At 43.0% G+C, this 27,728-nt stretch overlaps 1 protein-coding gene across 18 annotated transcripts in view; it reads left to right on the forward strand.

The window, feature by feature from the left end:
- Positions 1-27,728, forward strand: part of LRCH3 (leucine rich repeats and calponin homology domain containing 3) — a 109,730-nt gene that overhangs the window by 11,932 nt on the left and 70,070 nt on the right. For all 18 annotated transcript variants that reach the window (XM_060685217.2, XM_087872008.1, XM_087872009.1 and 15 more), the window contains exon 2: positions 17,502-17,646. In XM_060685217.2, the coding sequence (XP_060541200.2) occupies positions 17,502-17,646 (145 nt within the window). The remainder of the gene's footprint in view (positions 1-17,501; positions 17,647-27,728) is intronic.

Here is a 27,728-nt window from a genome sequence, read left to right on the forward strand (position 1 = left end):
ACCGTCTTCTCTTAATCATCTATCTATCTATCTATCTATCTATCTATCTATCTATCTATCTATCTATCTAAAATATTGACATGATTGACAATTTGAACAAAAGACCGTGTTCAATTTCAAGGTATTTATACCTTTAAATAAATGCAAAGCTATAATTTCACATTTAAAATGCAGAAACTACTATTTGCAATTGTCCAAGATAGTGCAAAGTAACTCGGTCACTCAGGTGAGATGGGCGGTGTAAAACTGTGGTAAATGAAGTAGTTAAACTCCCATAATTTTCCTCGCAGTCACAGTAAAACCAGATTTCTCAAACGTTGGCTGCTTGTTCTCACACTGCAATTTCTTCAAGGTGTGTGCGCTCAGCTTTCCGGTTTCTTGCAATAATCTTTCTTGAGATGTTGAGAGGAACTTCCTGCCTGCCGAGGCGGTCACAGCTGGCTGACTGGCATGCGAGATGGCTTAGTTAAAAATGCCTGGAGATGTGGCTCTGCAACCAGCAAACTTCGAGTTCTAGTCCTGCTTTAGGCACGGAGCCTAATATTTTCTTATATGTCTTTCCCCCCCCAATTTGACTCAAGTCTGCTTCTTCCTGCGGTTAAGATTGAGTGTCCTTAAAACAGGCCGGATGCTTGAATGAAATCCTACTCTGTTTTTATGTAACCTAATATTTATAAAGTACAAAGGAATTGCCTGTTGTCTTTGTAAAAAGCATTTGTTTTTCAAAGAGTTAGTTGCTGATTATACTTTTTTTTCCTTTTAAATTTCATTCTTTCCTGAATCTTTTATGGGTTTTTTTTTGTCTCTGTGAAAGCAGCCTGAATATTCCTTTTTTTAAGAATGGAAAGTATAACCAAGAACAACAGCATCTCCTATCATTCTAGGTTTTGGAGTAAAAAGTTCTCGACTTACAACCATTCATTTAGTGACCGTTCGAAGTTATAACAGCATTGAAAAATGTGACTTATGACCATTTTTCACACTTTACCACCGTTGCAGCGTCCCCAGGGTCACGTGATCAAAATTCAGATGCTTAGCAACTGGCTCATATTTATGACAGTCACAGTGTCCCAGAGTCACGTGATCCCCTTTTGTGACCTTCTGACAAGCAAAATGAATGGGGAGACCAGATTCACAACAACCATGTACTGTACTTAACAACTGCAGTGATTCACTTTGCAACTATAGCAAGAAAGATAGTAAAATGGGGCAAAACTTAACAACTGTCTTGCTTGTCTTGCTTTGCAATGGAAATTTTGAACTCAATTGTTATCCTAAGTCGAGGACTACCTGTATAGATTACCAAATTGGTAATCCAGGCTATTTGCCTGGATTTGGAAGTATGTAACATCGCTTTCACGGTCTGTTTTCAACATAATTTCTCTTTTGAGATAGAATTCCTAGATGATCTTGTATTTCCTTCCTTATATCTGTGGGTTGAGCCAACTGGTAGTTTATTAGGAATGAAAGAAAACCTGTTCAAGCAATTTCACCACATCATGTAGTAATATTTTGTTATGAGACTGGGAGCAATTTCCTCCCTATATTTTGAATTCGTGCAATTTTCTAATGCCATGCAGAAAATAATGTGTCAGGACTGCCCCCCCAATCACTTCCCAGGAAAGAAAACTCTTGACTCCATGAATTTAGAAGAGGTCAGGGGTGGGCTTCAAAAATTTTAGCAAGGGATTCGCTGCCTGGTTGCTGGGTGGGCGTGACCATGGTGGGTGTGGCCTAGTTGCCCTCCTGCACCATGGCGGTGGGGTAGGGGTGTTTTTGCCCTCCCCGGCTCTGGAGGCTTTCCTTGAGCCTCTGGGAGGGTGAAAATGGCCTCCCCAGGCTCCGGAGGCCCTTCCTGAATTTCCAGTAGTCCCATTTTATGCCCTCCCCAAGCCTCTGCGTGCGCCCTGCACTTACCTGCATCCAAAACGGGCTGCTTGGGGACTCCTGGGAGGGGAGGGGCAGGGTGGGCGGGGCCAGCCAGGAGTGGGATTTGGGGGTTCTCCGAACTGCACAGAATCTTAGCTAGAGGTTCTTCCGAACCCCTACGAACCCCCAGCAGCTTGCCCCTGGAAGAGGTACTTTTAGTAGGAAAGATCTGAATGCAGCGAAATCAGGCAAGAACTGAAGCAAGCGTGCGCTAAGATTACAAATTGAAAATCACCCCAGAGGCTGCCACCCCCACCTCCACCCCCAGTAGTAAGGAGACAGAATCCAATCATTGTCCAGGAAGATGTTTTGAGAAGGTCTCCAATCCAGGTGCTCTGTGCTTTCTTGCATGCCATTCCCAGGATGGTTGGCCTTGAAACTATGAGGCAAGCCCCTGTGGCCTCTTGTCTTCCACGAGTCCAATCTCAGCACTTTATTCTTCCTCCACCTGCATACTTCCCTTCCCAAATACCCATCGCTCCCCCCCTCCCCGTTTCCATGGCAGCTGGCAGCAAGCTTGAAAGAAAAAAATAGATGGCCAGGCTGACATTACCCTGTGGAAAACAGGAGAAGGTGTATCATATTTGTGGCTTTCTTCTTTCCTCTTCCTTTATTTTTTTTTTCCTGGGTGTTACATGCCTCACTTGACTGCAGTGGTGAAGCTTGTCCTGACGGAGAAATTGCAAGCTTTAAAGCTCCCTTCTGACAGTGTCATAAATCAGCCAGGTATCTTTGCATAGGTGGCAAGAGATCTGCGTGAGCCAAAAATCAGAATCTTGAACTGGAAGTCCTGAGAGGGCATTGACTTTGAATAAGGTTTGTTAGAAAGGGTATTACCAGGCTCCTCCTGATTTTTGCTATCTTTGCATAATCATGCCTTTTATTGTAAAAATGAAAAAACAAAACCCAATGGTATCTCCTCCTGCATCCTGCCTTCCTTAAAACTGTAATTATCTCACATTTTCCTTGAGTGGTTGTCAGCCAGCAGGAATCTCTGCTGAATTTCAATGGGGTCTGTCTGTCCGTCCATCCATCCATTTTTATGTTGGGGTTAGAAATGGAATATAACGCAATAGTAGTTCTCGTTTAGCAGCCACAATTGAGATTGGCAACTCAGTCCTTAGATTATTTTATTATTTATTTATTTATTTTATTTCTATACCGCCCTTCTCCCGAAGGACTCAGGGTGGTGTACAGCCTGATTAAAAGCACAAAGACAGACAAAATTTAAAAATAATTAAAATTATTAAATAATTGGCTCAATTATAAAACCCCCAAATTTAAAATCCCATATTTAAAACCAATTAAAATCTTTACATTGATAGCCCGGCCTGGCGGAACAACAAGGTTTTGAGGGCACAGCGAAATACACAGAGATCGGAGATCTTACGCATTTCTGGGGGCAGTTCATTCCAAAGGGCAGGGGCTCCCACAGAGAAGGCCCTCCCCCTGGGTGTTGCCAGCCGACATAACTTGGCCGATGGCACCCTGAGGAGGCCCTCTCTGTGGGAGCGGACTGGCCGGTGGGAGGCTACTGGTGGCAGAAGACGGTCTCGAAGGTACCCGGGTCCAATGCCATGGAGCGCTTTAAAGGTGGTAACCAACACCTTGAATCACACCCGGAAGACCACTGGGAGCCAGTGCAGCTCGCGCAGGAGGGGTGTCAAACTCAAGGCCCAGGGGGGCTGCCCTGGAAACAACGAAGGACCGGCCCATGGTGCTTCTGCCAGGGAAAATGGAGCTTCCAAGGGCCGCATGCGCCCCCCCCCCCGAGCTCTGTTTTCACTGGCCGTGGGTTGCAGGAGGTTGGCGCAGCTGGAAACAGAGCTCGTGAACTCGTTTTCGCTGGCAGAGCGCGAGGGCCACCAAAGGTGCCCCCAACATGAGTGACGTTGAGCTGTCCCCCCCCGCCAGGCCAGACACAACCCTGATGCAGCCCTCAATGAAATTGAGTTTGGTACCCCTGCCTTAGATGAAGTGATCAGTACAGGTCATCCTCGACTTTCAACCGTTCATTTAGTGACCATTCGCTGTTAACAACAGCACTGGAAAAAAGTTACTTATGACCGTTTTTCACACTTATGTCTGTTGCAGCATTCCCATGGTCATGTGATCAAAATTCAGTTGCTTAGCAACTGGCATGTACTTACGATGGTTGCAGTGCCCCGGGGGGGTCATGTGATCCCCTTTTGTGACCTTCTGACAAACAAAGTCAATGGGGAAGCAGATTCACTTAAAAATCGTGTGACTGACTTAACGACTGCAGTGGTTCACTTAACAACTGTGGCAAGAAAGATTGTAAAATGCAGCAAAACTCAACAACTGTCTTGCTTAGCCAGGGAAATTTTTGGTTTCATTGTGGCCGTAAGTCGAGGACTACCTGTAGGGGATGTGAAATTAGGATTTAGAGAACTAAATAATCAGGATCATTTCTAGACATGGGGGGGGGGGGGAAACTACAAATATATTTCGATTACAAGGAAATCTTACTTGACTGTTATTTTTCCAAAAAAAAAGTTTAAAAGTTTAAAAGAAACTCTTTTCCCAGCCTCTGTCAGGCGCCATGTCACAAGTCAAAGGAACAACACTCCCTATTCTTATGAATGTCCAAAAGGATATTAGTTACAGGAAACTGCAATTGTGGTTTGTCTGAATTGGCCCATAATTCACATAAGAACCAGTGCATTATTCTGAACTTGAATATTAGCTTCTGACTTTTGCTTGAAAGGCGATAAAAGGGTGAGCTTCTGTCCATATAAAAAAACCCCTTTGAAATGCTTTTTTATGCTAAAACATTCAACGCAGCCTAGAGCAGCTCGGGAGCCACGCTTGTACATATAAGGCAGAAGGATAAATGATGTTCTGATCTAAAGTTTAAAGCAGTGAATAATGCTGTATAACTAAAGATAAATTAAGATTTCTCGGGCATCGAGCCAGGATCTTCCACGGCTCGTCATTGCGTTAATGTTTATGTCAAGTGAATTTTGATCCCTGCCCTATGGGGAGATGTGTGATGTGTATTTGCACACACTGTTGTGTTCCTTCTCTCCACCGTTGTTTTTTTTTTAATAATGTGTATCTCTTTGTTGGTTTTTTAAATGTTAGGGCTGCCCAGAATTTGGTTGCCTGATAGGAAACTGGAATGAATGAATGAATAAATGAATGAATAAAATAATATCAACAGTGGGTAAAGAAGGTTAGAAAATACTTAGAATGTGGATCAGAGTCACTTCATTGAATTAGGTGGCTTTAGAAATTGAACAAACAAATAAATAATAAATTTGAATTGGTCCTGATTGCTAAGAGCAAAGGAAATTCTCTAGGTAAGGATAACTTGCTTGGCATTGTAGATATCTCCTTGCACCGGAAGAAAGAATTTACTGCTTTGTTTGTCTTTAAGGCAGGTGGTCTTCAGCTCCCAGAATTCCCCAACCAGCCATGCTGCATAGGGAATTCTGGGAGTTGAAGTCCACGGATCTTAAAATGGCCAAGGTTAAGAAGCACTGTCTTGGATAGCACTGATTTTGCATAGCCTTATATAAGAAGACTGTCTTTAAAGATGTAATTCCTTTCCCCCCCTCAAAATCGTTAAGTTGCACATATGACCAAGTTGCAAAATGTGGAAATGAATTGTTTCTTACATTGCTTCCCAATCCAGAATCTTTTAAACTAATGCCTTTTATGTTGACATATTTGAGGGCTCCGTTTATTGTTAATAACGGCTTATTATCAAAATAGACTTCCATAATCAATTGATTTCAGCAAAGCCATGCTTTAGTTTATGGCATTTGAAGACAAAATGGGAGTTTTAAAATCGATACAAGATGGTGGCAATTATTTAACTAGTCATGGCTTTGAGTAGCTCCTTGAAGATGATCTTTGCAATTTAATTGTCTGAATATGAGCTTTAGTTTGCAGTGGCTGATTGCTGATTGGACGTGGTTTCCTGAATGCTTGTCTGGTCTGTTTAATTCATGTCAGAATATTGATTTATTTTGTGTGTGCTATAATAGTAAGTTGGCCCCATTCCATTTTTCTTCTGGAAGTCTGCTAATTGTCCTTTGAAAGCTGGCCTGATGAGGGAAGGCAGGAGAAATAAACTATAATGGAACCTATTCTATAAAAGATTATGTCAGCAGGACAAACGGAGTCCTCAGAAGATCATTAGATCCCAGGCCTCTGATGCTTCTTCTCAATACTTACTATTCTTTGGAAGACATTACGAAGAGTCTACAGTAAAATAAGGCAATTTTGTGACCTTACAGGTCACCAAAGCTCACTGTATGGAGCCAGCATATAATGTTGGGGGATAGAATGCTGGTATGGATTGAAGCCCCTTCTGTTCCTTTGATATTTATAGACAATCCTTTTCATGAATAAATCCTGGACTGAGAGTTCCCTAAATTTTTTATTAGAACATAAAATAACTGGAGTTCGATCCTGACCGGCTCAAGGTTGACTCAGCCTTCCATCCTTCCCAAGTCGGTAAAATGAGGGCCCAGATTGTTGGAGGAAAGAGGCTGACTCTGTAAACCACTTAGAGAGGTCTGTGAAGCCCTGTGAAGCGGTATATAAGTCTAAGGTGGGCATGTGAGCTCAGCTCTGGTGCGCATGCGCTCGCCGGCCAGCTGATTTTCGGGCCTTCTGGACCCACCAGAAGTAGAGAAACAGGCTGTTTCCTGCCTCTGGAGGGCCTCGGTAGGTGGGAGTGGGAAAGGCCCGTTTTTCTCTCTCCCCATGCTCCAGAGCCTTTCTAGGAGTCTTCAAGGCCCATTTTTCGCTCTCCCCATGCTCCAGAGCCTTTCTAGGAGTCTGGGGTGGGCGAAAATGGCCTTCCCCACCCCACTGGAGGCCCTCCGGAGGCCGGAAACGGCCTATTTGCCAACTTCCTGTCCCACTGTTTTAGTCTCGCTGTAACTTTGAACGGTCACTGAATGAATGGTTGTAAGTCAAGGAGAACCTGTAAACCTTGCTTCTCTATAGGGGGCATAGGGTCCTGGAGTCATCTAAATAGCAATATTTTTCTAGGCTTCTTTTCAAATACAGGTAGTCCTCGACTTACGACCACAATTGAACCCAGAATTTATGTTGCTAAGTGAGACATTTGTTAAGTGAGTTTTGCCCCATCTTACAACCTTTCTTGTCACACTTGTTCAGTGAATCACTGTAGTTGTTAAATTACTAACTTGATTTTTAAGTGACTTCCCCGTGGACTTTGCTTGTCGGAAGGTGGCAAAAGGGGCTCACATAACTCCAGGACACTGCAACTGTCATAAATGTGAGTCAGCTGTCAAGCATCTGTCTGTAAATCACGTGACCATGGGGAATGCTGCAACGGTCCTAAGTGTGAAAAATGCTCCTAAGTCGCTTTTTTTCAGGGCTGTTTGTAACTTTCAATGGTCACTAAATGAACTGCTGTAAGTCGAGGACTACCTGTCATACATTTGTTAAGTGAATCTGGCTTCCCCGTTGACTTTACCAGTCAGAAGGTCGCAAAACGTGATCACAGGACCGTGGTGCACTGCAACGGTTATAAGTACGAACCAGTTGCCAAACCTCTGAATTTTTGATCAGGTAACCGTGGGGATGCTGCAGAGGTTGTGAAAAACGGTCCTTTGAATGGTCACTAAATGAACTGTTGTAAATCAAGGACTACCTGGGTTCTCCTATATAAGAATCTTTGTTCAGGACCAATACCTTTTTTTAAAAAACCCAGACCTGTTCCTTGAAGTTGGTTCTTTTCAACCAAACAGGGTTGAGTTTAACTGCAGCTAAAAGATTTGAGCAAAATGAAACTGCTGCTAATTGAAAACAGGAGCCAAAGCTTTTGTTAGGTTCTTCGCAACCATTCTGGAGGAGAGAAAAGGCCCTGCATATGGAAACCCACTTTTTATCATAATATTTGAACAGGCTGAAAATGATGTCATTGTTGTGACAGGTGCTCACGCCTGCCTTCTTCAACCTGCGAACAGATTTAATCGCTTGATATTTAATACGGCGAAGAAAGTCTTTATTTGGCAACTGTTCCTGAAACGACTCCTCCCGGCACAATGGTGGTCTTTGTTAGATCCTCCAAGTCGCTTTGCCTTAATCTGCTAAAACTCTTCTCTCTTCATCATGTGTAATCCACATGTCTTTGATAACAGGCACATGGATTTAAACGTTTGTGCTTTATGGTAAACTTCACATGCATTAGAGTTGACGTGCATCTAAAGAAAAAATAGCGGCATATGTATTTATTATTAGGTATTTATCTTGCCTTTATTATTTTATAAGTAACTCAAGATGGTAAACATACATAATATTCCCTTCTCCTGCTTTGCCCATAACATCAATTCTTGAGTTGAGAGATTGACTGGCCCAAAGTCCCCCAGCCGGCTTTTATTGCCTAAGGCGGGACTAGAACTCACCGTTTCCTAGTCATTGGCCCAAAGTCAGCCAGCTAGTTCTCATGCCCAAGGCAGGACTAGAACTCACTATCTCCTAATCATTGGTCCAAGATCACCCAACCAGCTCTCATACCTAAGGCAGGACTAAAATTCATCATCTCCTGGTGATTGGCCCAAAGTCACCCAGCCAGCTTTCATACCTAAGCCAGACTAGAACTCCCTGTCTCCTGGTAATTGGCTCAAAGTCACCCTTTGGCTTTCTTGTCTAAGGTGGGGCTAGAACTCCCTGTCTCCTTGTAAGTGGCCCAAAGTCACCCAGCTGGCTCTCATCCGTAAGGCAGGACCAGAACTCACAGTCTCCTGGCTTCTCTAGGCAAACATTTAACCAAACTGGCTGCACGTGACTGCACTTTCTGTAAGCAAGAAACATAGATAGTACAACTAAAGAGCCTGTAGTACAGTGGACTAAGCACTGTTATTAAGAACTGCTGCTTGCAATTACTGCAAGTTCGAATCTCGCCAGGCTCAAGGTTGACTCAGCCTTCCATCCTTTCAAAGGTAGGTAAAATGACCCAGATTGTGAGGTCAATAAACTGACTTTGTATAAATATACAAAAGTATGAAGGCTATTGCTTAACGCATTGTAAGCCGCCCTGAGTCTCCGGAGAAGGGCGGCATATAAATTAAAGCCCCCCCCCCAAAAAGCCTCACATGAGTTTATTGGTTGGAGATGGTCTCCTCCACTGCTCTGATTTAAAGACTTTGTTCTAAATGTTCGTTAGACTTCCTTTTGAAGAATTAATGGGAGGTTTACCTCCATGACAGTTCTTTCCATTAATTTTGTATGTAGCTTCACATAAGCAAACGCATGAAAACCTCTTTAAAAAATTCCTTCCCAGTGTCTAATTTTAAGTCTTGCATGTGTGCGCACGCACGCATATACGCACGCACACACACACACGGGGTGGGGGGGGCAGACATTAAGAAGAAAATAGACACACATATTTTTCCTGCTTTGATAGTAAGATTTCTGGGCCTTTTTTTTCTGCGAATGGCAAAGCAATCTAGATATCTGTAAAATATTTAAAAATAGCCGAGACTGATCTGTTCCTCAAAAAAAAAAAATCTTTCATTTAGTCATACCAAAGTTTGTAAGCCAGATGAGGCAGACAGTTGACTTTTCTGCTGTATCTACTGCAGCCTTTTTATTTATTTAGTTCAGCTTATTTTAGCCATCTTGGCTCCGTTCTCTTTCTTTTCCTGAAAAAGAAATTTGCTTGGACTCTCCTTGGCTGGGAGCCTGAACTGAATGGCGGGTGATTTACTAGCTTAATAGAAGGTTTTGCTGGAATTCGTTAAGGAGTAGGAAAGATTATAAATCCTCAACCTTGGGGAAACGGCCGAAATATGTAATTCTGCAGGATAGGAATGGCTTTATAACCGCAGCCACTTAGTATCCAGTTAGTAATGAAGTGGAATTAATTTATTTACTTATTTATTCATTAAATTTTTATGCTGCCCATCTCACTGATTCAGTGACTCTGGACATCTCACGGTACAATCAAAACGTCAAAAAAGTTTACACAAAGCAGTTGAAATTACGAAGATTACATACAGGTTGTCCTCAATTTACAACCATTTGTTTAGTGACTGTTCAAAGTTACAACAGTACTGAAAAAAGTGACTTAAAAAAAACCTGTGTTATTCTGTAAATATCTATACCTACTGGTCCATCGAGTCTTCCTTTTGATTTTTTTTTTTAATTTTTAAAAAACAAATTTTGTCAGGTGGTGAACCTATAGTTCATTTCAACTATCTACCAAATTCACGTTATCGTATCCAACGGATCCAAACCTGTTTCCCACATGTAAAATAGCATTTTTTGGTACTGGTTGGAACCATTAATATGGCTCTAATAAATTATTTTTGGGGGTGGTTTCAAGAACCTTAAGCTTTGCAAAGTTGTAAATGTGGGAACCATAGGACTAGAGGTAGTCCTCGACTTACGACAACAATGGAGCCTAAAATTTCTATTACTAAGTGAGACCGTTGTTAAGTGACTCACGGTGACTCACTGCGGCTGTTGAAGTTAGTAACACGGTTAACTGAATCTGGCTTCCCTCCCCCTTGACTTTGCTAGTCAGAAGGTTGCAAAACGTGATCCCCGAGCCACTGCAACCGTCATAAATATGAGTCTGTTGCCAAATATCTGAATTTTGATCATGGGACAGAGGGGATGCTGCATGTCTGAAAAATGACCCTAAGTTACTTTTTTCAATGCTGCTGTCATTTTGAATGGTCAGTAAACAAATGGTTGTAAATCAAGGACTACCTATATCTTAGCTTGAAAGATCTTGTAAGCCGCAGGGATAGTTTTGACTGGGAGAATCTTTCCAGAGCTGCAGAGTGCCTTGTGTGACCCTTGCCCAATTTTTTTTTTAAAGAGCATCCCAGGAGAAGGAAACTTGGAACTGCACTCTTAGATGTTTATAGCTGTTCAATTTTATCTCTTTTATTTGCCATTTGTGGCTTTTATGAGGGTAGTCAGGCAAAACTTTCAGACCTTGCTTTTCTGATAATTTATTGATGGTATTTGTTGCTTCCAAAATAAAACCAGCGCCCTGAATGTGTTTCCCATTCCCACCTGTGAAGTAGACATAATAACTACATCCTTGACATACCAATAATGCTGGAATTGCACAAAGAGCCAGAGTGAGTGGACAATTGGCTGAAACAGCGAGCGCTTGAATTATTGGATTTAGCTAGAGATTGAAAAAGAACGGAGCTAATATTCAATCTTGTCTCTTGTCTTACACCTCAATACAGGTAGTCCTTGAGTTACGACCACAATCGAGCCCAAGATTTATGTTGCTAAGTGAAACATTGTTCTGTGAGTTTGCCCCATTTTACGACTTCACAGTTGCTAAGTGAATTATTGCATTTATTTATTTTATTTATTTATTTTTTAAATTTTTATACCGCCCCCTCTCCCGAAGGACTCGGGGCGGTGAACAGCCAAAATTAAAAAACATACAATATAAACATTAAAATACTATAAAAACAAAATTAAATTTATATTGGCTTCCCCCAATTTAAAACCCCTTACCCATAAAATTCAACAATTAAAAGATTTTTAACCCAGCCCGGCTTGCTGAAATAAAAAAGTCTTCAGAGCCCGGCGGAAGGTCCGGAGGTCCGGGATCAGTCGTATCCTTGGGGGTAGCTCATTCCAGAGGGCGGGTGCCCCCACAGAGAAGGCTCTTCCCCGGGGGGTCGCCAGTCAACATTGCCTGACTGACGGCACCCTGAGGAGGCCCTCTCTGTGGGAGCGTATTGGCCGGTGGGAGGTTATCGGTGGCAGAAGGTGGTCTCGTAAATAACCGGGCCCTAAGCCATGGAGCGCTTTGAAGATGAGACCCAATACCTTGAAGCGCACCCGGAAGACCACCGGAAGCCAATGCAGCTCACGCAGGAGAGGTGTCATGTGGGAGCGCCATGTCGCCCCCAAAAGTACCCGCGCGGCTGCATTCTGCACCAGTTGGAGCCTTAAGTTATCAATATGGTTAAGTGAATCTGCATTCCCCATTGACTTTGCTTATCAGGATGTTGCAAAAGCTGATCACATGACCCCGGGATACTGCAATCGTCATAAATATGAGACAGTTGCCAAGCATCTAAATTTTTATTACAGGCCTACTGGGTTGCTGCAATGGTCATAAGTGTGAAAAATGGTCATTTTTCAGTGCCGTTGTAACTTTGAGTGGTCACTAAATGAACTGTTGTAAGTTGAGGAATACCTGTAGTTGCAATGGCCTTAAATGAATGTCCCCAAGGGATATATTCAATTTTCAGGGAGATATTTGAATACAACGGCTGAATAAACATGAGCAGCCTTTTGTCTGATAGTAGAACATCTCAGATTGCCCCGCAGCCTCCTCCTTGGTTATAAATCAAAAGTTGACCACGATGGGTGCCATAAATGTTCTCAGATTCTTGAAAGAGGATGGGGTAAAATAATTCTACATGGAGATTAGGTGGTCTCAACCTTTATGCTCTCTACCTGAGGCTCCCCTTGAAGAGCACTCGGAGGCTCCAACTGGTCCAGAATGCAGCCGCGCGGGTGGTTAGGGGCGCAACTCGTTGTGCCCACGTGACACCCCTCCTGCGCGAGCTGCACTGGCTCCGGGTGGTCTTCCGGGTGTGATTCAAGGTGTTGGTTACCACCTTTAAAGCGCTCCATGGCTTAGGACCGGGGTATATACGAGACCGCCTTCTGCCACCGACAGCCTCCCACCGGCCAATTCGCTCCCACAGAGAGGGGCTCCTCCGGGTGCCGTCGGCCAAGTTATGTCAGCTGGCGACACCCAGGGGGAGGGCCTTCTCTGTGGGAGCCCCAGCCCTGTGGAATGAACTGCACCCGGAAATACGTAAGATCTCCGACCTCCGGGTGTTTCATTGCGCATTGAAGACCCTGTTGTTCCGCCAGGCCGGGCTATCTATGTAAATGATTTTTAATTGGGTGTTTTAAATTTTTGGGTTTTAAATTCGGGCCGAAATTGTTTAATACTTTTAACTATTTTAAAATTGTTGTTTCTATCTTGTGTTTTTAATTGGCTGTACACCGCCCCGAGTCCTTCGGGAGAAGGGCGGTATATAAATTAAATTAAATTATAAATAAATAAATAAATAAATAAATAAATAAATAAATAAATAAATAAATAAATAAATAAATATGATTCTATGAAACTAGTGTTAGCCTTATTTCTTTTACTTTACATAAATCTTGGGCAAGGTGCTTTTTGAAGCAAGTGGATTTTCTTTGCTTTCCTTGAAGACATTTTGCTTCTCAGAATAACAGAATAAGAGAAATGGAAGGGACTTCGGAAGTCTTCTAGTCCAACCCCCTGCTCAAGGAGGAAACCCTATACCCATGATGGTGAACCTATGGCACTTGTGCCCAAAGTGGCATGCGGAACCGTGTTGCCTGGCACGCCAGCCCTCGCCCCAGCCTAGCTCTACCACACATGGCACACAATCAGCCAGCTGGTCTTTGGGTCTCTGCCACACATGCGTGGGGGAAGGGGCGCATGCGGGGGACACGCATGTGTGGGGGGCAGGGCACATGCACAGGGATTGCTCGCATTGCATTTTGGGGGTTCGCACATGTGCAAACCCATTTTGGGCCTGGAAGGCCTCCTACACCCACCTGAAAGCCAAAATGGAGTGCGGGGGCATTGCGCGAGGTCCCCTGGCGCTCCGTTTTGGGCCTAGAAAGCTTCCTGCACCAACCCAGAAGCCAAAACAGGGCAAGGGGGGGGAGGGGCAGAGCGCATGTGCACAGGGACGCATGCGCAGGGGCAGGGGCGCATGCGTGGAGGGCGCTCCCATTGCATTTTAGGGGTCTGGGCACGCATGGGTGCATTCGTGCACGCTTTGGGCACTCGGCACCAAAAAGGTTAACCATCACTGCCCTGTAGCATCTCAGACAAATGGTTGTCCAATCCCTTCTTAAAAACCTCCAGTGATGAAGCACCCACACCTTCTGGAAGCAAGTCGTTCCACTGGTTAATTATTTTTCCCTGTCAGGAAATTTCTCCTTAGTTCTAGTTGCTTCTCTCCTGGATTCTTCTCATCCAAGAAACTTCTTCAGTTCTGACTGTCGGAACTGAAGGAAGCTCCTTGGATGAAAAGCGAAACGTCTTCAAGGAAAAACAAAAGGAGGTCCAGTTGCCTCTTTAAAAAGCATCTTTGGGGAAGCCATGATGTGGATGACTGAGACTCTCCATAGGCGTTTGGGCAAGATAGAGCAGGGGTCTCCAAACTATGCAACTTTAAGACTTGTGGACTTCAACTCCCAGAATCCCCCAGCCAGATATGTTGAAGTCCACAAATTGCATAGTCTGGAGAGCCCTGTGCTGGAGGGCCATGGCAGAGAAGGGGGGATTCTCTTAATTGTCCACACACTTTTATATCAGAGAACTACGGTAGCTATTTTGTCCTGAGAGACTGGCTCTAAAGTAGAAGAGAGTTTTCCTACCAAGACTCAGGAGTTCATAAAATTGACCACTTCCCAATTGCACAATTTCCAGCAGGTCCTTGCAGCATCACCTTGCAGCGTGCCACAACAGCGAGGAATTTTTACCTTGGCAAAAATAACTTGCTTTCTCTTACGAGTGCAAACGCACGGCAAACTTTAGCCAAAGCTTGCCTGGACCGTTTCTCATCTGGGACACATCCGTCCCCAAACAGCAGCCTGAATATTTTTTCCAGAAATGCGGCTTTTGCAAACAGCGCTTAATGGCCTATTAGCAAGTTTTGTCCTGAGTTTGCAAGGCCTTGTCATAATTGAAGCCAGCAAAAGCGCGTTTATTCTGAAACGGTGTCCTTGAAATAGTTTGGCTTGTGTGATTGTGTGTGTTTGGGTGCTGGAGTTCTTCTTGAGAATTTCACTTCATAGCGCAAGAATGCAACTTAAAAAAAATAGGATAAATAAAAACATAAACTGGAATATGGAGACTTACACATGTGCGGCATAAGCTATTCATTTGTTGGCAATGAAAATACACTTCGATTTTAAAATAATCTTTGGTTCTCCTGCAGTTTTTGAGAAAGAAATATCTGAGAGACCTTCTTAATTTCTTCTAGTAATTAACGTTCAGGATAGCATCTGGGAAAGGTCCTTGACTTACAACAGTTCATTTAGTGATGTTTGAAATGACAACAGCGCTGAAAAAAGTGGTTTATTACTATTCTTCACACTTAAGACCATTGCAGCATCCCCACCATGGTCAAGTGATCAAAATTTGGAAGCTTGACAACTGGCTTATATTTCTGACAGTTGCAGTATCCTGAGGTCATGTGATCCCCTTTTGTGATCCCATAAGCCAAGTCATTGTAGAAGCCAGGTTCACTTAACAACTGTGTGACTAACTTAACAACTGCAGCAATTGACTCAACAACCGTAGCAAAAAAGGTCGTAAAATGAGGCAAAATTCACTTGACAGCTGTTTCGCTTAGCAACAGAAATGTTGGGCTCAGTCGTGGTCGTATGTCAAGGATCACCTGTACTGGTTAGCTGCAGATGGAGAGTAAAAGTGTGGGTTAGAGAAATGCTGTTGCTTCAGAAATGGATTTAAATTGTGTATTTTCGAAGCCATCCTAGCATTCCTACCTTAAGCAATGAGAAGGAAGGTATGAGGTCATCCGGCTCTTCTATTTCAGGAAATCCTCCAAGCATGGGGCTAAGCAGTATTTATTGCAAGAGAATTTGTTTAAACCCTTGCCACACAAAAGGAGGAAAATATTCAGGCAAATCAAGAATTTTTCTCAATTTGATCCTTTCCCTTGCTGGTCCAGACGGGAATGATGGCTCTTCCTTGAGCCTTTAGCAGCGAAGGCTAAGTCTGTAAAAGATCAGCATAGCAAAGGATAGGAAAAAAAAAAGACAGGAAGGATCAAAGGAAGGAAGGAAAGCCAGCATCATTTGGAATTTGGGCTAGAAATATTGAGCCCAGGGGTACGAGAGAGAGGAGCATACGGACAGATGCGTTTCTATTTATTTGACGTATTTCTCCTGCCAACTACTGAAATCCGCAGCAGCCTTCTTCCAACCTCTAGTGTAGCCCCTTTAATATGGGTGAGCATGAAATGAGAAACACATTTTGTTTTAGGCTCCGAACAAAACAGTCTCATTTAAGTGGTTCCAATGTAAGATTCTGAGTTTGCTGTGTTCCAGCAAAATAAAACAGCCGGGCTTTGAACAGTTAGTCCATAAAAACACAATGGGTAAAGGTAGTCCTTGAATTAAGACCACAATTGAGCCCAACATTTCTGTTGTTAGAAGTGAGACATTTCTTAAGCAAATTTTATTCCATTTTACGACCTTTCTTGCCGCAGTTGTTAAGTAAATCACTGCAGTTGTTAAGTTAGTAACGGTTGTTAAGTGAATCTGGCTTCCCCCTGGACTTTGTTTGTCAGAAAGTCGCAAAAGGTGATCACATGGCCCTCGGACACTGCGGCCATCATAAATACGAACCAGTTGCCAAATATCGGAATTTTGATCACATGACCATGGGGATGCTGCAACAGTTGTAAGTGTGAAGAACGGTCATAAGTCACTTTTTTCAGTGCTGTTATAACTTTGAACAGTCACTAAATGAACTGTTGTAAGTCGAGGACTATCTGCATTCAGAAAAATCCCTTCCTGCCGTGTGCTCAAGTCCATAAGAATGAGTGGTATGGCAGTCCAAACTCCTGTCTTTCACTAAACTTTTATAAAACCTGGCCAAAAGTATGATTTTAAGATCAATTTAAAATGCTGGTTGGCTGTGCTTGCTGAGAGTGATGGGAGTTGTGGTCTAACTTACCTGCTGATCATCTTGTTGGGGAAAGCTGGTTTACGGTGAGTGAATTTTTATTTCTGGACTAAATTCGCCATAGTGACCTAAGCTATAATGTGATTTTGTTTTATTTTTGGAAACACTTCCTCTTCTTGCAGCCCATAGTAATTACGTTGACGATAACCACTTAAAACTAAATTTCATTGTAGAATGGAATGATTGTGCTTCGCACAGTCGACCACAAGTTTAGACTGGAATTGGCATTTTTGTCCGCCTGTTGAGTTCTTCCCAAGGACCTGAGATGGGCAGATGTGGATGGTTGATGGAGTTAAAGGTCTCGTCACAGGAAGGAAGCTGTTCCGAGGCAAGCTGCCTTTTGCAATTGACTGTTGGTGATTGTGTCAATGCCGTTGGTGATTATTATGGTTTGCAGGTCTTTGTATTTTGTGATGTTGTTATTATACTTCATCACCCTGGGTTTGGCATCTTTATCCATCAATCAAGTCCTTCCCAAGGATCTGGAATAGGCAGAGGTTGTGGTTTGATGGTGTTATTGCAGGATGTAAGCTATCCCAAGCAAAGCTGCCTTTTGACTAATGGAGATTTTGATTTTGTCAGGGCTGATGAGGTTGAAGACTTTGTTGTCCTTCTTATTGAAAGTTGTTAAGTCTGGGGTGTTACGTGGCAGGTGCTTGTCTTTTTGAATTTTAAACTTCCAGAGCACTTTAGCCTATTATTACTATTATTATTATGGTTTGTTGTTATTGTTATTATTATCATCCCATCTTTATGTGCTTACTCTCGGTTGGTTGGATCTCATACTGCTTATTCCTTCTCTTTCAAGATTTATCACGGAACCGACTCTCCGAGCTGCCACAAGAAGCTTGCCTCTTCGTTTCCCTCGAGAGCTTGAACTTGTACCAGAATTGCATTCGTTATATTCCAGAAGCCATTTTGAACTTGCAGTCCTTAACATTTTTGAATATCAGGTAAGCACATCATGTCTCTCCCCATGCTGCCCTTGACTGCCCAAGCTAGAGAGAGTTGAGCCTAGCAGAATTTTCACATTGTTTTGAAAGGAGAATGCGTGAACTAAGGTGAACCACTGCATTTTCCAAGGATAATCAGTGCTTCATATATTGAATTGAAAGCTTGCCTGTTCAGGAGGGTCTGGCTGTCCAGGTTACATTTTAATATATTTGCTTTATGTCTACACATTCTTTATGTGGAGAGTTCAAAATTTTCCTTGAGATTATTGCAAGTTACTGCAAAATGCAGATGTCATAGGATGAATTCTGTGTTAGTTTGTGACAGCAAAAAAAACAACAACACTCTGCAGTCTGATAGCACCTTTTCTGACTGACAAATTTTATTGAAAGGCATAAGCTCTGGTGAGTTCATGTCATAGATGGCATCTGATGAAATAAGCTGGAGCTCACCGAAGGTGGTTATAATTATTGTTTATTAAATCTCTAGTGTGTGCTACCTGCTGTAGCATAAGCCGGTGAAACATGGTCACTAACCTCACAATCGATGCAAAAGCTACATGTGGCTCAAAGAACCATGGAAAGATACATGCTCGGCATTACAAGACAAGATAGAAAGACATCCTGCACATGGATGACAGAATAAACGACAGTATAGGAGATCATCAAGAGAGTTAAAGAATTGAAATGGAAACGAGCTGGTCACATAGCAAGAAGAACTGAGGGTAGACGGGCCAAGGCAGTCATAGAATGGATCCCACTTGATCAAAAGCATCCACAAAAGAGACGTAAAACAAAATGGAGCAATGACATCAGCCAAATATTGGCAATTAGCCAATTAGGAAAAAAAAAAAAGTTCAGGACCATTTGGGTTGGAAATGTATGGAAGAGGCCTTCATCCTGCAGTGGATAGACGAGGAGGAGCAGGAGAAAGAGGAGGAGGAAGAAGAAGAAGGAAGAAGAGGAAATAATAATAATAATAATAATAATAATAATAATAATAATAATAATAATAATAATAATAATATAATTTATAGGCCATCCATCTCACTGTTGAAGCAAAGTTATGCCTTTGAATAAAACAAGTTAGTCAGAAAACATGCTACCAAAATGTCCTTTTTCCTGGTTTTTACGTTAATCTCACTATGTTCTTGTTGTTTTAACACATTCAGTCACGTCCAACTTTTGGTGACTTTATAGGCAGGTGGTCTCCAGGCTACCCTGCCAAGCACAGCTGCGTTCAATTGTTGGATGTTCAACTTTGCATCAGGTTGCGATGTTAATCGAGCCACCGTGTTCTTTGCTTGCCTCTTCTTCTTGTTCCACTGACTGTTCCTAGCATCATTGCCTTCTCCATTGAATTCACACCCATAACTTAAGGGCCTGGTGGCTCAGCAGACTGATAGCATTGTGATTAACACCAGCTGTCTGCAATTACTGTAAGTTCGAATCTCCCCAGGCTCAAGGTCGACTCAGCCTTCCATCCTTTCTAAGGTAGGTAAATTGAGGACCCAGATTGTGGGGGCAATAAGCTGACTTTGTATAAATATACAAAAGGATGAAGGCTATTGCTTAACGCATTATAAGCCGCCCTGAGTCTCCGGAGAAGGGCAGCATATAAATCAAATTTTAAAAAAAAAAAATAACTTGTCCAAATTAAATCAGCTGTTGTCGTGAGATTTTGACTTCTAATACGATTCAGCCCCTCTCCGTTGGCTGCTGTGGCTGTCCAGGATGTATGCAATAATTTACGCCAGCCCTCCCAGTTCGAAGGCATAAATTCTTCTTCAATCAGCCACTCTTGGTACCCAGCTCTTACACCGATATATTATTACAGGGGAGACTACAGGCAGTCCTCGATTTACAACAGTTCATTTAGTGGCCTTTCAAAGTTACAACGGCACTGAAAAAAGTGACTTGTGGCCATTTTTCACACTTGCGACCGTTGCAGCATCCCCATGCTCACATGATCAGAATTCATATGCTCGGCAACTGGCTCGTATTGTATTGTATTTTTTATTTATTTATTTATTTATTTATTTATTTATTTATTTATTTATTTATTTATTTATTTATTTATTTATATTTGAATTTATATACCGCCCTTCTCCCCTAGGGACTCAGGGTGGTGAACAGCAGAAATTAAAATACATACAATATAGAAGTTAAGATAGCTAAAATAAATTAAATCAATCGTATTTATGACGGTTGCAGTGTCTCAAGGTCATGTGATCCCCTTTTGCGACCTTCTGACAAGTGAAGTCAATGAGGGAAGCCAGATTAGTAACCCTGTTATTAATTTAAGTGATTCACTTAATAAATGTGGCAATAAAGGTCATAAAATGGGGCAAAACTCATTGAGCAAATTTCTCACTTAACAACATAAATGTTGGGCTCAATTGTGGTCGTATGTTGAGGACTACCTGCATCGCTCTAACTAGCCTGCTTTTTGTATTTATATCGATATCTCTGTTTTTCCAGATTTTATTCATGTTAATCATCACAGTGGTTATCCTGCATTTGATTTCAGGAATAGAACTGCCATTGTGAACAATAAATCCATTATAGCATTTCTGTATTAACTAAGTTTCTAATTTGTTTCCGTCCATAATTCAAGATGCTGCCTTAACGGCTACAGTCCTAAACAGTTTGGTCTAGGTTTTATATATAACACTGCCTCTTCATTTTAACAAAACATGTCTGAAGTGAAATATCTGTTTTGGAAGACTTTCTGTGTAGGGGGTTTGTGAAATACAAACTTTCGTATTTCAAAAAGCCATTTTAAGTGACTTGAGTGGGAACGAAAACTCGAGTCTTCTGCGCAAAAGAGCACAAACTCATGTTCTATTGCAACGCTCTCTACATGGGGCTCCCCTTGAGGTGCACTCGGAGGCTCCAACTGGCGCAGAGTGCAGCCGCGTGGGTGGTTATGGGAGCAGCGTGGAGCTCCCATGTAACACCTCTCCTGTGCGAGCTGCACTGGCTCCCGGTGGTCTTCCGGGTGCGCTTCAAGGTGCTGGTTACCACCTTTAAAGCGCTCCATGGCTTAGGACCTGGTTATCTACGGGACCGCCTGCTACCACCAATAGCCTCCCACCGGCCGGTACGCTCTCATAGAGAGGGGCTCCTCCGGGTGCCATCGGCCAAACAATGTCGACTGGCGGCCCCCAGGGGGAGAGCCTTCTCTGTGGGGGCATCTACGATCTGGAACGAGCTCCCCCCGGAGATACGGAGGATCCCGGATCTGCGCACCTTCCGTCGCGCTCTCAAGACTTTTTTATTTCATCAAGCTGGCCTGGCCTAAATCCTCTCCCCTTTTTAAATGTAAATTTTAATTTATTTTAAATTATGGGGTATTTTAAATTCAGCCAAATTATTTAATTCGTTTTTATTTGATTTTAAATTTTTGTATCTATGTGTTTTTATCTTGTGGCTGTTCACCGCCCTGAGTCCTTCGGGAGAAGGGCGGTATAGAAATTTAATAAAATAAAATAAATAAAATAAAATAAATGTTTGAAAATGGCCTTTTTTAAGTGAGCTAAGTGTGAAAGGAAACTCACGGGTTCGGTAAGTTAGATTTGAGGCTGGAACAAAACCAGCTGCTTCGTTCCGATCCCAGAACTAAAACTTGTCTGGTTTGAGCAATGGCATTGCAAGTCATTTAGCCATTCAGGGTATTCTTGTCATTCCGAAGATGACACGGACCATTTCAAGCGTTCTGTGTTTGAAATGCAGGCCGTCCTCGACTTACGACCACAATTGAGCCCAAAATTTATGTTGTTAAGCGAGGCAACCATTCAGCGAGTTTTGCCCCGTTGTACAACTTTCCTAGCCACCGTTGAATAATTGCACTTGATAAGTTAGTCACATGATTGTTAAGAGCCTTGATAGTACAGTGGTCTAAGCACCCTGTTATTAACACAGCTGCCTGCAATTTCTGCTGGTTCGAATCTCTCCAAGGCTCAAGGTTGACTCAGCCTTCCATCCTTTCTAAGGTAGGTGAAATGAGGACCCAGTTTGTGGGGGCAATAAGCTGACTTTGTATAAATATACAAAAGTATGAAGGCTATTGCTTAACGCATTGTAAGCCGCCCTGAGTCTCCGGAGAAGGGCGGCATATAAATCAAAAAATTTTTTTAAAAAAAATAAAAAATGAATCTGGCTTCCCCATTGACTTTGCTTCTCAGAAGGTCACAAAAGCGGTTCACGTGACCCGTCGTAAATATGAAGCAGTTGCCATGCCTCCAAATTTTGATCACGTGACCACGGGGATGCTGCAATGGTCGTAAATGTGAAAAATGGTCCTAAGTCACTTTTTCTTTTCAATGCCGTCGTAACTTTGAACAGTCATCGAACGAACTGTTATAAGTCGAGGACTACCTATAAAACCCGTGTGGTTTCAGTGAGGTTTTTTTTGTAGCATGTGGCCAACTTGACTCGTCCAACTAGTTTTGAGTGGGTTACCTGAAACAAAACGTATTTTCCTGCTGTGCAGATTCCTCCTTCCACATGGAAATTAAAACCCAGCTCATTTGGGACGCTCTTTTGATGATTCTCCATCTGGGGAAAACACGTTAGGCCCATTCTTTATTTAGCTTTAGGCCGGCTGTTTCGTTTTCAGATGGTTTTCGATGGGTTAATTCCTCTCTCAGCTTCTCAACTTCTTCTTTTCCTGGAGTTAACGATTTGTTTTCTAAAAATTTGGGACTTTTCGGGGCCGAGCGATGTAGATAAACACTGCTGGTTTTGCACTTACGTCTTTGTACATAATTATCCTCCAGCGAATAGTTGAGATCCTTGCTGATTTGATTGCAAAGCATTGTATCTTACAGCATATCTGCTACATTCAGTGAAAAGATGTTTTGTATAAAGGGTGTTTTGTTTTGTATCAAGATCATGCGAAGTATCAATATCACTTTATAATGCCTCGATAAGACCACACTTGGAATTCTGCATCCAGTTTTGGTCCCTACGATATTAAAAAAGATATTGGGATTCTGGAAAGAGTGCAGAGAAGAGCAACAAAGAGGATTAGGGGACTGGAGGCTAAAACATACGAAGAACAGTTGCAGGAATTGGCTAGTCTTGACAAAGAGAAGGACTAGGGGTGACGTGATAGTAATATTTGAGGGGCTGCCCCAAAGAAGAGGGGGTCAACCTATTCTCCAAAGCACCCGAAGGCAGGACAAGAAGCAACAGATGGGAACAAATCAAGGAGAGAAGCAACCTAGAACTAAGGAGAAATTTCTTGGCAGTGAAAACAATTAATCAATTGCTTGTATCTTTACGGTTTATATTATTTTACTTAGTTCCTAGTATGATTTGATTGCTTGTTTAGTATCATATGACTACGTGTTGTATCTTATAATTCTTGATGAACGTATTTTTCTTTATGTACACTGACAGCATATGCACTAAAGACAAATTCCTTGTGTGTCCAATCACACTTGGCCAATAAAAAATTCTACTACTGTTGTGGGTGCTCCAACACTGGAGGTTTTTAAGAAGAGATTGGACAACCATTTGTCTGGAATGGTGCAGGGCTTCTCGCCTGAGTAGGGGGTTGGACTAGAAGACCTCCAGGGTCCTTTCCAACTCTGTTATGTGTGTTACTTTGTATACCTCACCCAGCGGTAAAAGAATCGGAGTTTGACTTAACTCGATCTTCTGGGGATTTAGTTGTGCCTTAACTTCCTTCGTCTTTTAAAGCAAGTTTCCTTTCAAATAATAATAAAAAAAAGGATGTGAGTCAGAGGGCAACTTCCGATACTTGTTCGCTTCAAAATATTTGTTTTCTTCTGCTAGCCGGCCCTGGGTAAACAGGGAAGGCTAAGATTTCTTTTTCTCAAAAGCAATTCATTTCACGTCAAAAGGATCCTACGACCTGGTGTGTTTCGGTCGCTGCTGGTGCCGTTTTCCTTTCGAAATGTTTTCCTCTTAATCCTGCAGTGATCCCCTACGAAAACTCTGGGTTTCAAGCTCTGTTGGTCGTGTGTTTGGCTTTTCCCAAAGACCCAGCTGGCTGCAAAAACGGATCCTGACATTTCCTGAGACTTGAGACTCCTCTGTAGCAGGAGGGGCTCTTGCCTGCCTTCATGCTAACTTTCCACATGACTGTGGTATTTTTTTCAGACTCCATTTTGGCTTCCGTAAAAGCTAGCGAACGAATGACAACACAAAATGTTTGTGGCCCACTTTGTCACAGTCCTTTATTTTTACACTCATTCTTTCAGTTTATTACCTATCATGATCTTTTAGAACAAGTACATGCTATATCACTGACTATTGGGGGCGAATCATTGGCCCCCACGGAGAGGGCTCGCAACTTGGGCGTCCTCCTGGACTCACGGCTGTCTTTAGAAGAGCACTTGACGGCCGTGACCGGGAGGATTTTTCATCAGGTTCGCCTGATTCGCCAGTTGCGTCCCTTTCTGGATCGGGACTCTTTACGCACGGTCACTCATGCCCTCGTCACCTCCCGCCTGGACTATTGCAACGCTCTCTACATGGGGCTCCCCTTGAGGAGCACCCGGAGGCTCCAACTGGCGCAGAGTGCGGCCGCGCGGGTGGTAATGGGAGCGACATGGCGTTCCCATGTAACACCTCTCCTGCGCGAGCTGCACTGGCTCCCGGTGGTCTTCCGGGTGCGCTTCAAGGTTTTGGTTACCACCTTTAAAGCGCTCCATGGCTTAGGACCCGGGTACTTGCGGGACCGCCTACTACCACCAATAGCCTCCCACCGGCCGGTACGCTCCCATAGAGAGGGGCTCCTCCGGGTGCCGTCAGCCAAACAATGCCGACCGGCGGCCCCCAGGGGGAGAGCCTTCTCTGTGGGGGCACCTACTATCTGGAACGAGCTCCCCCCAGAGATACGAAGGATCCCGGATCTGCGCACCTTCCGCCGCGCCTTAAAGACCTTACTATTTCACCAGGCCGGCCTGGCCTAATTTTCCCCCTCTTTTATAAAAGATTTTTAAAATTTTAAATATTTTTTAGTATTTATATATTCAATTTTAAATTGGTTTTAAAAGTTTGGGGTTTTAAAATTGTCGGGGCCAAAATTATTTAATTTGATTTTATTCTATTTTTTAAATTTTGTATTGTATGTGTTTTTATTGTTTGGCTGTGCACCGCCCTGAGTCCTTCGGGAGTAGGGCGGTATAGAAATCTAATAAATAAATAAATAAATAAATAAAGCATTCATACATTTAAATCATTGGGTTTTTATCCTGGCCGTCTTACTTTAGAAGTAACTCAGTATGGTGAACATATCTAATATTCCTTCCTTCTCCTATTTTCCCCATAACAACAATCCTATAAGGTGGGTTGAGCTGAAAGAGAAGGTGGTTGGCCCAAAGTCACTCAGCAGGGTTTCATGGGTAAGGCGGGACTAGAACTCCCAGTCTCCTGGTGATTGGCCCAAAGTCACTCATGGCTAAAGTGGGACTAGAACTCCCAGTCTCCTGGTGATTGGCCCAAAGTCACTCAGCAGGCTTTCATGGCTAAGGCCGGACTAGAACTCCCAGTCTCCTGGTGATTGGCCCAAAGTCACTCATGACTAAGGCGGGACTAGAACTCACAGTCTCCTGGTGATTGGCCCAAAGTCACTCAGCAGGCTTTCATGGCTAAGGCGGGACTAGAACTCACTGTCTCCTGGTGATTGGCCCAAAGTCACTCATGGCTAAGGCGGGACTAGAACTCACTGTCTCCTGGTGATTGGCCCAAAGTCACTCATGCCTAAGGCGGGACTAGAACTCACTGTCTCCTGGTGATTGGCCCAAAGTCACTCACCAGGGTTTCATGGCTAAGGCGGGACTAGATTAATAATAGATAGAATAATAATAAATAGAGCAATAGATGGAAACTAATCAAGGAGAGAAGCAACCTAGAACTAAGGAGAAATTTCCTGACAGTTAGAACAATCAGTCAATGAAACAACTTGCCTCCAGAAGTTGTGAATGCTTCATGAACACTGGAAGTTTTTAAGAAATGACTGGACAGCCACTCGTCTGAAATGGTGTCGGGTTTCCTGCCTGAGCAGGAGGAGGTTGGACTAGAAGACCTCCAAGGTCCCTTCCAATTTCATTATTCTATTATTCTGAACTCGCCATCTCCTGGTGATTGGCCCAAAGTCAGCCAGCCGGCTATCAATAAATCAATAACAGTCGCCCCAACCAATAACAGTGATTTTGATTCTGGGTGAACTTTGTGGTCCTGCATATACTGGAGTAGCCATATAAAGCTGTATAGTTTCAAGCCATTACTTTGCATTGCACCCAGAAACTATTTGATGCCAGCACAGGGGTCAGAAACACAGGAGCAATATAGTCTTGTGGCACTAATCAGCGGCCATTGCATTTTCATGGAATCACAGAGCTGGAAGGGACCTTGGAGGTCTTCTAGTCCAACCCCCGGCCCTTATTCCATCCTGGACAAATGGTTGCCAAAATATTTTCTTACGAACCCCCAGTGATAGAGCACACATTACTCTGGGAGCCAGGCAGGCTCTTCCACTGATTAATGGTTCTCACTTTCAGAAAATTCCTTCTTACTTCCAGGTGGGTTTTCCTCCGAGGAGCTTCCACCCACTGCTTCTTGTCCTCAGGTACTATGGAAAACAAATCAAAGCCCTGTGAAACCGTTCAAGGAGTGGAAGACAGCTATCTTCCCCCAAGCCTTCTGTTTGTTAGGCTAAACATAACCTAGTTCCAACAGAGGTGAATATTTGTAGCTCAGGGTTGAAGTGAGGGGCTCTTCGTGCTCTCTGAGCTTGGTGGTTTTCTTGCAGATGTTTCATGACCCAAACTAGGTAAGATAGCAATGACAATGCTACCTTTTCATTGGGTAATGAAACATCTGCAAGAAAGCAGCCAAGCTCAGAGAGCACGAAGAGAGCCCCACAATCCTCTTCCGCCTCATCCCCCTCCTCCTCCTCCTCCTCCTTCTTCTCCTCTCCACAAACTTGTTCCCTTCTAGCACTGATGGTGTTATCTAGTTGGGTCATGAAATGTCTGCAAGGAAACAACCAAGCTCAGAGTGCACCAAGGACCCCAAGGTCCTTCTCCTCCACCTCCCCTTTCCTCCTCCTCCTCTTCCTCCTCCTCTCTGGAAACCCCCCTCTCTTCTAGCACTGATGATGTTACCTAGTTGGATCGTGAGACGCCTGCAAGGAAATAACCAAGCTCAGAGAGCACCAAGGACCCCTCACAACTAATTCCATCAATCATTCATTATATGGTTTAGCTTCCAGGCCCCTGATCATCCCTATTGCTCTTCTCTGCACTCTTTCTAGGGCCTCAGCATTTTTCTTATATTCAGCCTTGAGGGTTATATCCTGGAACCAGGAATAAATATATTTTATTTACTGGTAAGGATAATAAAAGAATAGCTCAAGGAAAACAAGGCATAGAAGGTATAGATCACACTAATTACACTGGGATGAATATATATATATAGAGAGAGAGAAATTCTTGGGCCCGTGTTCGGCTGCCAGCTCTCAGCTGCAAGAGTTTCCTCTTTATAAAAATAAGCAGGAAATCCTTTTGCAATTGTGGGCCACACAGGGCTGCGGGAAAATTGGCAATGCGGGCCTGGAATTTTTAGACCCCACTTTTTTTTTTTCCCTGAGTTTTAGTAAAAATTGTGATTATCACGTTGGATGCTTTAAAATTCCTCTTTCACTGGATTTCTTTTTTTTTTTTTAATTTAAAATCTTACTTCCCCAATCAGGAAATTTCAACAATTTTGTTGTGTGGCAAGGGATTACAGAGAGGAATTCTGTGCTGTGTATAGGTTGTAGCTCCGAGATTGTTTCTCCTCATCACACAAGGATGAAGTTAGGTTTGCAGGCTGAGTATTTAGGGGACTAATAGATTAATTGGATGGATTGACGGGTGATTTATGCAAACTTATTGAATGGATCCACAAGGGACTAGAAATAATAGAATAAAGATAAAGCAAATGCCTAACCATTTACATGTACATTTCAACAAGATTACTTTCAGGGTTACAGAACCATTTTTAATAGTTAATAAAACATGGAATATAGATAGTCCTCCACTTACAACCACAATTGAGCCTAACAT

Source organism: Pantherophis guttatus, chromosome 6 (genome assembly GCF_059756535.1).
Source record: "Pantherophis guttatus breed Tessera chromosome 6, ASM5975653v1, whole genome shotgun sequence".
In the NCBI taxonomy this organism is placed as follows: Eukaryota; Metazoa; Chordata; class Lepidosauria; order Squamata; family Colubridae; genus Pantherophis; species Pantherophis guttatus.